The 18,223-nt window shown below is 37.4% G+C and overlaps 1 protein-coding gene across 3 annotated transcripts in view; it reads left to right on the plus strand.

The window, feature by feature from the left end:
- Positions 1 to 18,223, plus strand: part of CCDC146 (coiled-coil domain containing 146) — a 116,953-nt gene that overhangs the window by 2,288 nt on the left and 96,442 nt on the right. For 2 of the 3 annotated variants that reach the window (XM_053897167.1, XM_019451265.2), the window contains exon 2: positions 13,944 to 14,113. In XM_053897167.1, the coding sequence (XP_053753142.1) occupies positions 13,955 to 14,113 (159 nt within the window). In that variant the 5' untranslated portion in view covers positions 13,944 to 13,954. Of the gene's footprint in view, positions 1 to 11,590; positions 11,678 to 13,943; positions 14,114 to 18,223 lie in introns of those variants that run through there. The other variant, XM_019451266.2, reaches the window with a different exon arrangement.

Here is an 18,223-nt window from a genome sequence, read left to right on the forward strand (position 1 = left end):
CTCAGTTCCACAAGACTGCTCTCACCTACTTGATATGCCAATTACATGTAGTGGTCCCTGGGTTACCCACAACTTCTGTCTGATTTGGCTACAAATCAGAGGTTCCCACAACCCCTTCTCAGTTTTTATTATTATTTTTTAATGTTTATTATTAAGAGAGAGAGGGCAAGCGGGGGAGGGGCAGAGAGAGAGGGAGACAGAGAATCTGAAGCAGGCTCCACGCTGTCAGAACAAAGCCCAATGTGGGGCTCAAACTCACAAAATGTGAGATCATGACCTGAGCCAAAGTCAGATGCTCAACTGACTGAGCCACCCAGGCACCCCAACCCCCTTCTCAGTTTTGATGAATTTACTAGAGTGTTTCTTAGAACTCAGGGAAACATGTTTACCAGTTTATTAAAAGATATGATGAAGGATACAGATGAACAGCCTGATGAAGAGATACATAGGGTGAGGTCTAGGAGGGTCCCTAGAACAGGAGCTTCTGTCTCCCTGGGGTTGGGATGTGTCTCCTTCCTTGTGTGGATTTGTCTGCCTACACTGAAGATCTACATACCCCATACTATTGGGATTTTTATGGAGGCTTCATCAAGTAGGCATGATCAATCATTAATCCCATTTTCAGCCCTTCTTTCTTCTTAGGAGAATGGAGGCAGGGCTGAAAATTCCAAACTTCTAATCATGGTTTGTGCTCTCCAAACCCTCATCCAGGAGCCATCCAGGAGCCCACCCAAAGTCACCTCATTAGAACGAAAGGTAATCCTATCACACCCAGAAATTACAAGGGTTTCAGGAACCCTGTGCCAGGAACCAAGGAGAGATCAATATATATTTTTTCTATTATCTCACAGTAATATTAAGTGAAAAGAGTAGAATGCCAAATTGTATGTTTAGTATGATCTCAATTCTATAATAATAATAGTAGTAATTTTAAAATACAATTGTATTTAAAATATATTCCATTAAAACAATTCCAACTTGATAACAATGGTTATCTCTAAGTAGTGAGATAATTAATTTTTCATTTTTTGTGTATAAACATATATTACATCTATAATTTTAAAATATTAAAAGAATTTCTTAAAATACATTGTTTCCTAAGACTAACTCAAATAATGAAATAGGTTGAGAATTTCTTACTATCTAAATTTAAGTGCCCATTAAGATTTTATTTAATAATTGTTAATAGATGGACAGCAGAGGGCATGAGAGAGTTTTCAGAAAAATGTAACTTAAAGAATTCTGGAATTCTTCAGTGAGGGAAGCCCTAGGAATTTGCTAACTTTCTCCATTATAAACTTTTAAAATAAATATATCTTATGGCTTTTATTCTTCTTATGAAATCTTAATAAATCAATAATATAAACTAATAACTGACAGTACTAAGAAGTATTTAATGAACACATAGGTAGCCTCATTTGAAATCTACATGTTATTTCCATGCAGATGATGTACCGGAAAAAGTTTGTTATTTCATGAGGTCAAATTCCCCCACTTTAAACACCTTGAGAAGTTGCCTATGTTACAAATATTCTCGAGTACTTTGTATGCTAAAACAATATGTATTTGTGTGTATATGTGTTTGTGTGTCTAAGATAATATTTTATTGCAACCAAAGTTTATTCATAATAGAAAAATTTTTAAAGCTAACTTAGGCAAGAGTTCTTGTATGTGCTAATACTTAACGCCATTTCTACAAGATAGCAATAGTGTTTCAACCATTCACACAGTGGTAGCACTGAGTAGAAATATCACTTACATTTTATATATTTTGAGACAATGCTGTTAGTTATGTATGGGTTCAAGATTCATATTGCTTCCTGATAAATTTTCTTTTTTGTCATTAAGTAATGACCCTCTTTATCTCTAGTATTGCTTTCTGTCTTTTTAAAGTTTATTTTTATTTATTTTGAGAGAAAGATAGAGAGCAAGCAGGGGAGAGGCAGAGAGAAGGAGACAGAATCCCAAGCAGGCTCTGCACCCTCAGCACAGAGCCCCATGAGGGGCTTAAACTCACAAACCATGACATCATGACCTGAGCCAAAGTCAAGAGTCAGATGCTCAACTGACTGAGCCACTCAGGTGCCCCACTTTCTGTCTTGATACATATTTTTACCTAAAAATATTTTCATTCTTTTACTTCAAACCTGTGACCTTATAATTGGGGCTTGTGTCTTATAAACAGAATACAGCAGGATATTTTAAAACCAATTTGAGAATCTGTCTCAATAGGTAAATTAATCCACTTACATTTTTTGTAATTACTCTTTCATTTGTATGTATTCTTACCATCTTATTTTGTGTTTTCTATTAATCTTTCTTTTTTGCTTTTTTCAGGGTGGGGTCCTCTTTTTTCTCCATTCATTTAGTCTATATATTTTTCTTTATTCACCTGTTTCCTCTAATCAATCAATACCTTCATCCTCCTTTTGAACAATGGAATTCTTTAACATCAGTTTTTTCCTTTCCATCTTTCATGTCATATTGCCTTGTATATTTTAGTTTCACTTTGTTTTTTGAGGCCACACAAGTAGTTGTTATTGTTTTTTATATTTTGTGCTTGTTTGAATTTAGCAACATTTACCAATTTATATGCTCACCTCTTTCCTTCTAGATTTAGTTTTGTTTTTACTGAAGTATATTTTTATATTTATTCAATGGATCTCTGAGTAATTTTTTCAGACTTTGTCTGAAAATGTCTTTATTTTGCCCTTTTAAATAATAGGTTAGTTGACAGTTACCGTTTCTCAGTACTTTGAAGAAGTACAGTTTTTGCTAATGACAAGTCTTCTATCTGTCTAACTTAGTTCTTTTGTAGAGACAAAAGAACTTGGTTGCTTTTAGAATTTTTTTTTCTTTGTTTAGATGGTCTACAGTTTTAGCACTTTGTGTAAGTTCATTTCTTTTGTTTGCTTTTCTTGGTTTTATTTTTTTTTTTAATTTTTTTTTAACGTTTATTTTTGAGACAGAAAGAGACAGAGCATGAATGGGGGAGGGTCAGAGAGAGAGAGGGAGACACAGAATCTGAAACAGGCTCCAGGTTCCGAGCTGTCAGCACAGAGCCCAACGCGGGGCTTGAACTCACTAACAGCGAGATCATGACCTGAGCCGAAGTCGGACGCTTAACCGACTGAGCCACCCAGGCGCCCCTGCTTTTCATGGTTTTAAAGAAAAACAGTAAAATTCATTTTTTAGGTGGACAGCTCTATTAATTCTGGCAAATGTATACTGTGACATAACCACCATGACAAGATGTAGAATTTTTCCATCATTGCCAAAAGCTCCTTCATGCCACTTTATAGTCACTCTTTCTCCCCCAACACCCAGTCCGTGGCAAACACTGATCTATCCTTATACTTTTGCCTTTGCCAGAAACTCATATAAATTGAATCATATAATACATAGCCTTTTGACTTAATATAATGTATTTGAGATTCACCCATGTTGTTGAATATAGCAGTAGTTTATTCTTTTTTATTTCTGAGTTGAATTCCATTGTATGAACAGTATGAAAACAATCTGTTTCCAGTTTGGGGCATTTCCCATTTGGGGTGAATATTGATAAAGCCAATATAAACATTTGTGTACAGCCTTTGAATAGATGTATATCTTCATTTCCTTTGAATAAGTACATATGAATGAATGGCTGGGTCATTTGATAAATGTATGTTTAGCTTTATAAGAAATAAGTAAACTTTTCCAAAGAAGCTGTACAGTTTTGTATTCTCATTAGCAGTACGTGAGAGTTCCAGTTGCTCCACGTCCTCACCAACATTTGGTATTGTCACTTTTTTTAAAACAGTCTAATAAGTGTGTAATTATATCCCATTGTGATTTTTATTTGCATTTCCCCAATTACTAATGAAGTGAGCATATTTTCACATTCTTATTTGCCATTTGTATATCTTCTTAGGTTAAGTATGTGTTCGAATCTTTTACCCATTTTTAAAATTGGTCTGTTTGATTTCCTGTTATTGAGTGATGAGATTTCTTTGTATTTCTCAATACCAGTCTTTTATCAGCTACATTGTTTGCATATATTTTCTTCCTATCTGTGACTTGTTTTCAGTTTCCCAATACCGTCTTCTGAAGAGCAGATCTTCTAGATTGTGAAAAATTCCAAAATATCTATTTTTACCTTTATGATTTATAAAAATCTCAGGGAAAAAAAACTTTCTCCAAACCAAGGTTGTGAATATTTTCTCTTATGTTTTCTTCTGAACATTTTTTACTGTAGATTTTACATTTAGGTATGTACCTCATTTCAGTTTACTTTTTGTAAATGATGCAGGGTATGGTTTGAGGTGTGTGCATTCTTTTACATAAGGATGTCCAGTTGTTCCAGCATAATTTGTTGAAAAATATGATCATCTCAATGCATTAACAAAAATTAGCCAAATTCATTACCCATTCCTGTTAAAAACTCTCCATGAACTTGGAGTAGGAGGAAACTTCCTCCACCCCACAGGCAGCTATGAAAACTTACACTTGATACCATACTTAACTATAAAAGACTGAATGCTTTCCCTGTTAAGATGTGGAACAAAGAGAGAATGTTCACTCTCACTATTTTTGTTCTGCATTGTACTGGAGATCCTACATTGTGGAATAAGGCAATACAAAGAAATAAAAGGAATCTACGTTGGAAATGAAGAAGTAAAATTGTGTTTATTTGCAGAAAGCACAATCATGTCAGTAGAAAGTTCCAAGGTATATTATGCAAAGCTACTGAATTAATAAAAATGTTTCACAAGGTTATAAGGCACAAGGTCAATAACAAAACCAGTTGTATTTCTAAGGACTAACAATGGCATTTGGAAATTGAAATTTAAAAATAATACAATAGCATACAAAATGTGAAATACTTAGGGATACATTTAACAAAACATATACAAGACCTATCTTCTGAAAGCCATAAGACATTGCTGAAGAAACTGAAGATGATCTAAATAAGTGGGGAGAATGTTCGAGGAACAATAAGACTCAACATTAAGATGGCATATCACCCCACACTAATGTATTGATTCATTGCTCAGTCAAAATTGCAGTAGGCTTTTTAAAAAAATAGAAATTGACAAGTCGCTTCTAAAATATATATGGGAGGGACGCCAGGGTGGCTCAGTCAGTTAAACATCCGACTTTGGCTCAGGTCATGATCTCACAGCTCGTGAGTTCAAGCCCTGTATGGGGCTCTGTGCTGACAGCTCAGAGCCTGGAGCCTGCTTCGGATTCTGTGTCTCCCTCTTTCTCTGCCCCTCCCCCACTCACACTCTGCCTCTCTCTGTCTCTCTCTTTCTCTCAAAATTAAAATAAACATTAAAAAAATTTAACTATATATGGGAACAAAAGTACATAGTATAGCTAAAACATTTTTGAAAAAAGAAGTAAGTTTGAGGACATATTCTACCTCCTTTTAATACTTACTACAGAGCTATGATAATTAATACAATGTTGTATTGGTGTAAGAATAGACATAAATCAATGGGACAAAAGAGAGAACATAGAAATAGACTGATTTAATTTTTTTTAACGTTTATTTATTTTTGAGACAGAGAGAGACACAGCATGAACGGGGGAGGGGCAGAGAGAGAGGGAGACACAGAATCGGAAGCAGGCTCCAGGCTCTGAGCCATCAGCCCAGAGCCCGACGCGGGGCTTGAACTCGCGGACCACGAGATCGTGACCTGAGCTGAAGTCGGACGCTTAACCGGCTGAGCCACCCAGGCGCCCCATAGACTGATTTAATTTTTGAGAAAGATGCCATGATAATTCAATGGCAAAGATACTTTTCCTAACAAATGGTGCTGGAACAACTGGATATCCATACGCCTCTCCTCTCCAAAAGAATATCAACCCTTCACACCACACACAAAAACTTGAAATAGACAAAAAATGCAAGTAGACAAGCTAAAACTCTCAAAGATCCAGAAGAAAATATAGGGGAAAATCTTGTGATATTGAGTTTGGCAAAGATTTTATTTTTAACTTCCTCTTCCAATGTAAGGTAGAAAAATTGGCTTGGTAAATATTCTTCTAACCCTATAATGAATATAAGAACCTTTGCTTTTACAGGAAGGAAAGAAATTGAGTAAGGGATGCTGCCCAAAGGGAGGAAGACTGAAGTGGAGTTCCGCCCAGGGCCAGGGGAAGCCTGAGAACAGGAAGTACTTATGCAATGAAAAGGAGGCTCTGAAATTTCTAGACATGGGAGAAGGAACTTTGCCTACTTACGGTCTAAAGCTGGGCCTGCCCTAAGAGTTGACACATATTCTTTCAAGGACTTTAAAGGTTTTTTTTGTTTGCTTCCCTTCGCCCCCCACCACCCCCACCCTGCCGCAATACTCAGTATCCTACATAGTCTTTCTTTTCCTACATTAAAACGTCTCATAGTGGGATTTGAAGGTTAGGCTTACCAGGACTCTTACACCAAATCTTAAGAGGTATTCTGGGACAAATTCATGCTAGAGAAGACCCAGATCACCTTGTCCAACCTATAGATTCCTAAATTATTTGATCCAGTCCTAGGCTGACCTCTGTTTATTTGATCCCTGTCAAAATCATTTAAGGCACATTACACATGAAAACAGAAGAACCCAAAATTGGTGGGAGGGAGCTAACATGTATTGAGGAGAGCACAAACCATGATTAGAAGTTTGGAATTTTCAGCCCTGCCTCCATTCTCCTAAGAAGAAAGAAGGGCTGAAAATGGAACTAATGATTGATCATGCTGGGTCTGGGCTGAGATTTTGTTCCATTTAATCTTCACAACAACCCTTAAATCATCTTGCAGTAAAGGAAATATCCACTTAGAGGATGAATATCTTGCCCAAGCTCACACAGGAAAGGGAAGAATGAAATTCAACCCTGAATTGATTAACTTCAGGCTATTCATTTCCATTACTCCATGTTGTCATCCTGGTAGACTAAGTTAAAGCCACTAATCCCAGTCTTTGATGAAATAACAGGAGGAGAAGGAGGAGGAGGAGGAGGAGGAGGACGGCGACGATGACGACGACGACAAGAAGGAAGGGAAGAGCCAGGGCTGTTGCAGATGGGAAGCAGGGATAGCCCATACTAAATGAAGTTCTTTGCTAAGGAAAAAGACCCATCTAGATTCACAGTTCCTACAGACTAGGGTATGGGGGAGAGGAAAGGGGTAAATTAAAAGAGCAGGTTTGCAAGGCAATGGCCTAATTAGTAGGACATATTGACTGGTATTGTTATGAATGTGCTTTCAGATATGCTTCTAAAAATTCAAACAAAGGCGGAAGTAGATTTGAAAAACATGGATATTTTTATAGCAAAAGTAAGGAATGGCCAGCAATGTGAAGATTCTATATCACACACAAACATAGAATCTCTGCTTCACAGACCTTCTGAAACACTGTCAACTTCAGACCTACTTAAACATTCTAAACCTTCCACAGGATTTGGAGCTCAGTTTCTACTCACTACCAAATTATTGGGAAACCATTAAGGGAACTATGGGGGCCTCTCAGGCATCTTTGAATTTCTGAAGCCTGACTGGACTTGCAGAATGACTATAAATTATTGCAGATATAAGACCAGTGTTTCTTGCCACACTTTGTAGAGGTGAAAGCTTTCCTTTGGTTTGTAACTATAGCAACAAGTTCTATAGCTCATTGTTTTGCACAGCTCAGTCTTACCACCTCATGGACTGCCTAGTAATCACTGCTCTACAAGAACTAAGTTGTCTTTAATTGACTTACCTTATATTGGCCTGCTGTTTGCTAAAGGGGTTTTAGCTTAAACCTTTACAGGGACAGAAGTCAAATTGCATTAGCCAGTCTGATCCTTGATCCTGTTTTACATTACTGGAGGCCAGGAGGAAAGGGCTTTACCAAGGCCATGGCAAGAGGCCTATATGGTATAATAGAAAAGGGTAAGGGATTTGGAGCCAGCGGACATGAGTTTGAATAAATACTGCCATTTATGGCTGTGTGATCTTGGGCATATCACTTATATTCTGTGACCTTCAGTTTCCTCTTCTATAAAATGGAGATAATAATAGTTACGAACATGGTTGTCATAAGAATAAAGTGAAATAATATGAAGGAAAGCTTTGCTTAAACTGTCAAGGGCTATATAAATGCTGTTATTAGTAAGTGCACAGGTGAGTGACCACCCAGCAGCAGTGCCCGCATGTTGGTGAGGGCAACCAGGAGCATATGATAGAGACAAGAATCATGTCTGTTTCTATGACAGTCTCCACATGGATGGTGCTTCCCATCCTGACTCACTCAGAAATGAGTACTATGGAGCTCATCTTGACTGTGTGGGTTTCTGAGAAAAAGAAGAGAAAATGTAAGAAGTTTTAAAAAGAGGGTGAATAACTTTCCTTGGGTCTGTGTTTGGTGTTGGAAGGTTCAAAGGAAGGCAAAAGGACTAAGTGAAATGAGTTGGGAGAAGGCCTAGCGCTCTCAGCTTCCTTAACCTATAACAGAGTCTTTGGTTCTCTATGCTCATGGGCAGTGAACAGGTTCCTCACTGGTTACACATGCATATAATTTAAGATTTAACTATCTAATACTGTGAACATGTACTTTAAAGCCTCAATAGGGGCTCCTGAGTGGCTCAGTCAGTTGAGCGTCCCACTTTGGCTCAGGTCATGATTTCGCTGTTGTGAGTTTGAGCCCCGCATTGGGCTCTGTGCTGACAGTTCAGAGCCTGGAGCCTGCTTCAGATTCTGTGTCTCCCTCTCTCTCCACCCCTCCCCCTGCTCACATTCTTTTTCTTTCTCTCTCTCTCTCAAAAATAAATAAACATTAAAAAATCTTAAAGCCTCAATATGCTCTTGGAGCTTCCTCTCAAGAGTTTTCTTTTATGTGTATGTATGTTTTTAACCTACTTTGTTGCTTTGACACTTCAGTTATGAGGTAGATTTTATCTGTACATACTGATCTGCAGTGGTTTTATTTTTTTCTGTGCCAGATTGGGGTTTTTTGCAAAGTTTTTTTTTTCTTTTCCTTTTTTTCAGGAACAGAAAGAAGTTGTGGTTTGATTTGTTGGGCCTTTGAATGACAAAGCTTTTCTACCCCTCTTTTTAAAAACATGATCTGAAATCTGTCTATCTTTAAAAAAATGTTTCAAGTCGCATCTTGTCTTTCTCTAATAATGTGCATTGTATAATTGTACATGAATAAAAGAGCTAGACGTGAATATGTGCAATAATTTTATCTGTTGCATTTAGGACTCCCAAGCTGGTGGTGTCCTGTGGTGATGTTGTTGTTGGATTAAATGGATCTGAGTGAACTGGAGGACACATATGGGACCGGCTGCCCTATGTTCTGAGCCTGTCATATGTGGACCAGTGGCCTCTCACAAAGGGCCTTCAGTGTTGACTTTTAGCCTTATCCCTAAAAGGGAATATGCATACAATCACAGAGAAACACTGATACAGCTTTAAATATACCACAATTTTTGTAACCCCATTTTACCATGTCTATGTTTTTAAATAAGTATAGTAAACTGAAACAAGCAAACAAAATAGGCATCCCAGACATCTCCCTTCCTCCAACAAGTATGGCTCTAAGTCACTGCAGAAACTGTCCTGTAACTCACCTCTAACAATGCCCTGCTGGGGAAAGGAGCATGTGATCCTGTTTCCAGGGTGGACAGAAGAACTAAATTATGAAAAAGAATGCTCAGGTTCAGTGTAGGACCATATCGTTTTGGACTTTGCATTATATCCTGCTATTCTAAAATGAGCAAATCTTGTGCTGGTTCAGTGGTAAATAATATCAAACGCCAGTGTGGTTTCCTGCTGTATCTTTCTAGAAGTAAGCATTGCCCTTTTACCTTCAAAAACACACATCCTTGGTGTATCCTACCCCATTCCCTTGTGCATGTAATGTTTTTTGGCATGTGCTGCTTGTAACTGTCAAGAAAACTTTCCTTAAGAGTTCAAAATCAAAACACAAAATGATGATCACTTCTTTAGCTTTAGAGAAGAGGAAGCAGTGCTGTGTCTTACAAAACAAGGCATATCCTGCAATATTCATTACTTAATTACTCTTTGTGAAGCTTCCTATTTTGGCTTTATCTTTTAACCCTGAGACAAAGTGTGAATTATACAGGAGCTCAGGGTTCACCAGTCTTTTGCTTTTCTGTGTCGAAGATCAGTACCTGTCTTCTCCCTTCTAGAAAGACCCACAAAACCACGTCCTCTCCTCCTCTTCAGACTCCTATGGCATAGCATGGTATTGCCTCGGCTTGGGTTCTCAGCATCTAACCTTCCAATCAGGCTTCCTCCCTGCACCATTTTGCCATTTTTCAGGAAATGGCGCCTGCTGGAAATGTGCAGCACATGGTTACCTTGCTTCTGCAGTGCATGCTTGCATAGCACCTGTTTCAGTTATATTTATTTTTACATTTATCTCTGTGATTCTCTGATTATTTTCTATCTTGCTCACCAGTCGCTGAGTGCCCCTGAGGCTAGACACCTGGTCTGGTTAAAGCTCACCAATGAATCTATCCCCTGCCCATAGCAAAGGGAGCTAACTCATAGCCACTAAATTGTCTCCTTGCCTTCAAATTCACACCCTTTTTAATACATTCCTCTTATTGTAGGGGCGCCTGGGTGGCTCAGTCAGTTAAGCTTCCGACTTCGGCTCAGGTCATGATCTCACCATTCGTGAGTTTGAGCCGCACCTCGGGCTCTGTGCTGACAGCTTGCAGCCTGAAGCCTGCTTCAGACTCTGTGTCTCCCTCTCTCTCTCCCCCTCTCCCACTTGTACTCTGTCTCCCTCTCTCTCAAAAATAAATAAACATTAAAAAATTAAAAAAAAAAACATTCCTCTTATTGTCACCAACATCTTTACAAACTCAGATAACTCCTCGATGCAGAAAAAAAATGTAATGGTTTTCCAACAACTATAGATTAAAATCTAAATTTCAGGCTTCAAGTTGCCTTTAAAGCCATATCTACCTTCCTACCAACATTGCTTTTTCTTTAGGCTTATTTTACCTTCCCTTGTATGATACAGAGCTAGCTACTCCCTTCTCTCTGTATTGTAAATTACTTGCCTTTTTGTAAATTCTTGATCTTCATAAAACAACTCAGTAAATATTTGCTTAATTGACTTATGTATTAGGGAGATTATACGTCTCTAGAATTACTATACTGGATAGCTACGTTCCTCATACACCAGGAATTTAAGATGTTTTATAAATGTTCTCTTGGTTATATCTTGTAGACTAAGAATGTATTTTATTCTATTGTTTTATTTATGGCTGTCAATCATATTGCCAACAGCATGGTAATATTAATGTAATGGGCTTTGCAATCCTACATTAATGAATCCTTGAATATTTGTTTTCTCCGTTAAACTTTGCTATCTACTCAAGCGCTTTCCAACCTGTTATTTAATTAGATTAATTAGTGTTTTAGGTTTAAATTCACATGAGACTTTTGTATTTGTCTCTGTTGTGTTTTCTTACTTCCCTACTCACTCTCCCTTTTCTTTTCTAAAGGTCAAAGTTTGTCTGATAATGTGTATCAGAACTCTGTTATAGTGTCTTTTAGTTGCTTCCCTCTGTTTAATGTTTTACCTGCTTTAAAATATTTGGAATGTTTTCAAGATAATAGAGACTGAAAACTTCAGGAGACTGAGAAATCTGTACAAATTCAGCATAGTGCCCTTCTTTTGTTGCCTAGGTAAGCTTTACCATATTTAAAGTGCAGTGGCTTTCAGAAGATTGCCTGAAATTAAGTTCAAATATATAATGTTTATTTTTGACAGAGAGAAAAAGAGTGCACGAGCTGGGGAGGGGCAGAAAGAGAGGGAGATAAAGGGTCTGAAGTGGGCTCTGTGCTGAAAGTGGAGAACCCAAGGTGGGGCTTGACCTCATGAACCATGAGATCATGACCTGAGCTGAAGTAGACACTTAATTGACTGAGCCACCCAGGCACCCCTGAAATTGTTTTTTTTTTTTTTTTAACTTTTTTAATGTTCATTTTTGAGAGATAGAGACAGAGTGCAAGGGTGGGAGGGGCAGAGAGACAGAGACAGAGACACAGAATCTGAAGCAGGCCCCAGGCTCTGAGCTGTCAGCACAGAGCCCACTGCGGGGCTGGAACTCAGAATGGCGAGATCATGACCTATAATGAAGTCAGACACTTAACTTAACACTTAACATAACACTTAATGCTTAACTGACTGAACCACCCAGGCAACCCTGAAATTAAGTTTTTAAAGTCAATGCCATCTTGATTATGAAAGTTCCAAGAGCTTTTAAATATATATTTTAAACAAATATATGTACTACACTGTGCAAAAAAAACTATGATAGCAGAAAACTGGAAACATCCCCTGTTTTTATAATGTGGGAATGATTTGAATAGCTATGGCACATCTTTGCAAAGTGTGCTGGGCAGCTCTGCAGTGGCCTGAGGGCTGTCTCTGCATGTTGTTATGGAGTTCTTTGGCTATATTATTAAGTCTAAGGGTCTAGGTTTTGCTTCAAAATAATATGGAGAGTGGAGGGGTAAGTGGAAGGGTTTGGATAAAACAAAAATTGCTCAGGATTTGATATGTATTGAAGCTGATTGATGGGCACTTGAGGATTCATTATACTGTTTTTGGTTTGAAATATTGTTACTTTCATTTTTATTTGAAATAAAGCTAAAATTCACAGGTATGGTCTAATGCTCTGAAGGAGATACTTTTCTGGGATAGTCATTAACATTTTTCACCCGTGAAATGATTGAACGTACATATTTTTGCTTATAAACATAAACACATCTAGATTATATAATCAAACCTTTTCAGCTCCTTGAAGATTTAAACAATAAACTATAATTAACTGCCGAAATCAAAGCATTGTGATGCCTCAATAACAACAGGTTCTTTTAAAACACTGCTTTATGGCACTGAAAAAAAGTATGTATGTATTAAAGGGCCCTGAACTTGGTTTAATGCTCTAGTGTCACCACCTTAATATCCTTAATTTTATTCTTGAGCTTCTGTTTTGTAAGTGAAGCCTGATGGGACAGTTGAGCACACAAGTAACAGCAGAGATAGTCAAGGTGGTGGGGAATCGGCCCAAGCTGTGGCCATAGCAGGCAGTTCAGGTATTGAGCAATTAGCCTGTTGCGCAGGTGCACAGGTGTGTGCCTCAGGCAGTGTGGACCACCACAGTGTGTTGGCATTTATTTCCCCAAAACTAATTTGAATTAACTTTTTGTTATATTTTAAGAGTGGAAGTTACAGGTATTTACCCAATCAATGAATAGTGATTGAGTGCCAACTCAAATAAAATTAAGTCTCTGCTCTCATGGAACTTACATTCTATTCATATCATTTTTCTCCAAGTAGTGCAACAATAGCCTGCTTTTAAAAATTGGAATTATTGGGACGCCTGGGTGTCTCAGTTGGTTAAGTGTCCGACTTCGGCTCAGGTCACGATCTCACAGTTGGTGGGTTCGAGCCCCGCGTCGGGCTCTGTACTGACAGCTCAGAGACTGGAGCCTGTTTTGGATTCTGGGTCTCCCTCTCTCTCTGCCCCTCCCCTGTTCACACTCTGTCTCTCTCTCAAAAATAAATAAACATTAAAAAAAATTAGAATTATTGATCTGAGATGCACCTGGGTAGCCAGAGCCTGGAGCCTGTTTCGGATCCTACGTCTCCCTCTCTCTATGCCCCTCCCCTACTCACACTCCGTCTTTCTCTCTCTCTCAAAATAAATAAACACTTTTTTAATTAAAAAAAAAGAATTCTTGATTTGAATGTAGCAATGAAGTGTATCTTTACAACAAAATAGTCTTTATAATAATTTATCCATAGCCAACTTTCCTGACCTATAATTTCATTGGAGGCTAGCTTACTCCAGTTGACTTTTGCTTGCTTTTATTATTTTCCACCCATTTTACTTTATAAGCGATGACATCCTGAAATAGCTGAAAATGGAATGATTTATTTTAGAATTGTGAAAAATGGAAGACAGTACTACAGACACAGAACCAGAAGAGGAAGAGGAAAAAGATGAAAAGGATCAAAAGGACCCCGTTTATGCCATAGCACCCACAATTAACATCCAAGATGAACGGTTTGTTGATTTATCTACAACTCCAGCTTTCATTTGTCTGCACGAGGTATGTTTCTCTTTACGTATTACTATACTAAGACCTGAATCATTATCTACTTAAAATTCAGGTGAAGCTAATATTATTATCAAAATGGTTTATTACATGTAACCTGTAGGCAATATGTATCATTTGAAGCACTTGAAAATAAAATAATCCCCACCCTCTCTTCCAAAGTCTTATCCTACAATCCTGGATGAACACAGTGGTGTAGGTTCTGACATTTTTATAGCATAATAAATATTTGCATATATGTGCTCAGTTAAGTACATTCCATAGGTTTGTAAATGAAATAAAAAGGGAAATTCCTTTCATTATTGAATACACTACATTTACTTCCATAAAATGAAGATAAAAGATCTTGACATCCAATGATAGAAAAATACGCATTTACCTAACTGTAGCTAGAGCAGTAGGGCATTAAAATCCACTCTTTCCTATTAGCAGAGAAACAAAAAGGGAAATAGGATTTTTGTCTGATTTTCTAATAAAAAAAAAAACCAAGATGAACATTTAGGAAATGCCTATATACAAGGAGAGGGTTTTTTTTTTAAATAGTAACTGACTATATATGCAACTGTTACCTTGTCATGCTTGAGAACTCTACTTTAGAAAGTATTTTACAGAACATCTGAATTCTGGACATTAACATTATGTGGATATAACTGAATAAAACATCTAAGTAAGTTGATAGTCGTAATAGAAATAAGCTTAGAAAGTCTTAGAACAAAATCAGAATTTATTCAAAACCAAGAAGCAAAACCAAATCCCACCCAAATATTTTGTAGGTGTAAATATTTCAAACAATAGCTGCCACCACTGTTGAGATTTTATTTTATATATACAAATGTCCTATCAGGAACACACAATGTCAACTTGTCCCATTATTGGTGGTATTAATTTGATCACTTGGTTAAGGTGGTGACTTCCATCAGTTTTCTCCTCAGTAAAGGTGTTGTTTTTCTGTTTGAAATTAGTAAGTACCTATGGGGAGATACTCTGAGTCTATTTAAGTATCCTACTCCTCCTAAAATCTTCACCTACTAGTTATATATTTCTTGATGATACTTGCCCAAATCAGTTATTATTATGATAGTTGCCAAATGATGATTGTCTACTTCCGTTATTCCTTCTACATTTATTAGTTGGGTTCCAACTGTAAGGAAGAACCTTCTCTTCTTTCTATCTACCTTTTCCCCATCTATCTCTATCTCTCTATCCATCTATCTATCTTTCTAGACCTATGAGTTCTTTTTCTTTTCAGTGGGTTATAATCCATTACTATCATTATTCATTTTGACATTTCAATTGTCCTGGATTTGGCCAGTATACACCTCTTCAGGAAGGCTCACTTGTCCTATTGACATGCCCCTATGATTCTTTGTGTAGTTCTTTACTTTCTGTTATAAGAATATGGTCCAGGCTCATCTTGCATTTTCTTTGCTCTAACCCTGGAATCAGCCATTTCTCAAAGATCCCTGGTACCTTTTAGTGGAGAAAGATATATTTGCAAACTAAGATCTCAATGCTGGGTATGTCCATTGCTACTGGTCTGTCACTGCTTCTAAGTCCTCTCAGCAGACAGAGGTAGGCAATGGATGCATGAATATATTTATCTACAAATGTATCTATTTCTATATCTATATTTACATATTTAAAACCATGAATCCACATCTCTAGTCTCAATATTTTTAAGTGACCAGGGTTCTCTGTTTCTGTTAAAATCCATCATATGTCCAACTTTTTGCAATAGAATTTGTACTTTTATACCACTACCCTTAATAATTCTATCAAATAAAACATAAGGCTAAACTAGAGTTTATTTCTACCAAAAGTTATGCTAATAATAAAAATTATGATCAAGTTTTTTAAGGCACAGATAAATAATCATGAAAGATTTCTTTTGTACAGTCAAAGGAGAACTCAGGACAACCTCTCCTGCATGTTAGTCTGCAATATAACAATTAAATATCTCAATCTCTCAGCATACATGTATGCATAAATTATAGTTCTTAAACATTGGATATGACCAGCCCCTGATAAAGTGAATACCTTACATTATAATGTCAAAGAACTGTCTTACCTACCCTTTTGAGTAGTGAAAAATTATATCAGTAATTAAATCAGTAATTTCATTGCATGACAACTGTTCCTCAAGCCAGCACAACCTTGCAGAATGGTTATTGGTTTCAAACAACTTTATTTCCATAAGAAGCACCACTAAAACTGTTCCTCTTGGCATCTATAGCTTTATTTGCTAATCATTTCAACACTCCTCTAAGATTTATGAGTCTCAACAAAATTTTTAACCTACTTTATATAAGCTTCCCTCCTTCGGTTATCTAAACAGAAGCCTTCTCTGCAGAATAGCAAGAGTTCAGATTGCAACTGAAAGAAAGCAGGAAGAAATTCACTTCCAAAGGTCCAGATGCTTGGCATCACATTGAAAGAACCAGAAGCTGCTTACAGTATTTATTGTTATTAATGCTAGTCACACAACTGGCCCACACTACTGAAATACACAGGGGTCATCATCTTGGTTAACATTGCCTGCAGAATACATTCAGGATGGTTTTCATGGCACTGAGTGATGTGGGCCCAAACTACTTGTGCAATCTAATAACTCACTTAGACTCTCATGATCTTCTGTTTATGCTGCACTCCTTCATAGGGACTCTCCCACATTCAGATGCCTAGGAAACGGGCACATATACACAAAGCATGATGTAAGGTTACGGCTGTCCAGAAATATGTCTAGTCACATTATCTCTTGAAAGATTGTGCCATTCAAACAAAAAGAAATCAAATCAAATACTTGCATAGGCTGTACTTTGCAACCCCTGTGTCTGTTCCTACCTTTTATGACCTTCTAGCTTAATGCCCATGTCCTTGGAGAAACTTTGCCAGCATCTTCTACAAACTCTCAACTATTACAGCATTTGTAGGCTACACCTGTCATGTGTTACTAGGTCTTTAACATATTTATTGAGTATCTTCTCATCATATAATATTTTGCATGGAGAATTTAGAATTCTCCACTGACATTGTGATTATATTAATCAATAAGACCTAACAGGGCAGGAACTACACTGTGTAAATTCAGATTTTGGGATGAAGATTCCAAGTGGCGCTTGGGAATTAAGCCACATGATTTCTGTCAGTAGACTGTGCGGGTTAATGCTAGACATCTGCTTCCCAACTCTGCCATCGCTGCCTATGTATGAGGCCTGACACGCCACAGACTTTCCTTGTCTTATTGAAAATTTGATGCTGCTCTATTTTACTTTTATTTTAAACATTTTTGTTATCCAAAAATATTTTTGTTATCATATACCATACATACAGTGATGCTCACAAATATTCAGTGTACAGCTTGGTTGAATGTTTACATAGTCCTATAACCAATGTGTTCAGAACCAAATTCATCATTCTTCGCCCAATCCTAATTCTCCTCCTGTATTCTCTTTGTCAGTTTGAGAGTTAAATACCTCTCTCAATATCTCTTGGATTTATCTGTTCTTCATTCTTGCCATATTCCCACTCAGATCAAGATCAATGTTTCCTGCAACCGGGGGGCAGAGGGTGTCCCTTGAGCCTCTTGCCAGTCGCCCTAGATGCCATAGGCATTCACAGGCATAACGCATATCAAAGGTTACTATTCTGTAGAAGCTTAATTTGGGGGGGGGGGGTTGAAATATTAAATATCAACAAAAAGCAACATATCATTGTGAAACTGGAAGGTGCAATTAGAGTTACTAGAATTGAATGGAAGGAATAATCATTGTGGGAATGAGATGATCTGGAAAAAGCTTTTTGGAGGAGTAGGACATGAGAGGGGACATTTCTGCCATATCCATAGTGTTCACTATGAACCGACTTTTCTGTCCTTAGGCTTTGCCCACACCCATACGTGCACATACTGGGAATATCTTTCCCAGATGACCCCAAGGCACCTTGAGCTAAACATGCTCAGAACTAAAGTCATTATTCTTCTCCCAAACCTAGTTTTCTTCCTGTATTCTATCAATTGGTTCTCTTAAACATCTATTAAATTTGTCTCTGTTCCATTCCTGCCATATCACCAATTAGAATGGCATTTCAATGATCATGATAAGATGT

The sequence above is a fragment of the Panthera pardus genome, unplaced genomic scaffold, assembly GCF_024362965.1.
Source record: "Panthera pardus isolate Hobbes unplaced genomic scaffold, ASM2436296v1 HiC_scaffold_8, whole genome shotgun sequence".
In the NCBI taxonomy this organism is placed as follows: Eukaryota; Metazoa; Chordata; class Mammalia; order Carnivora; family Felidae; genus Panthera; species Panthera pardus.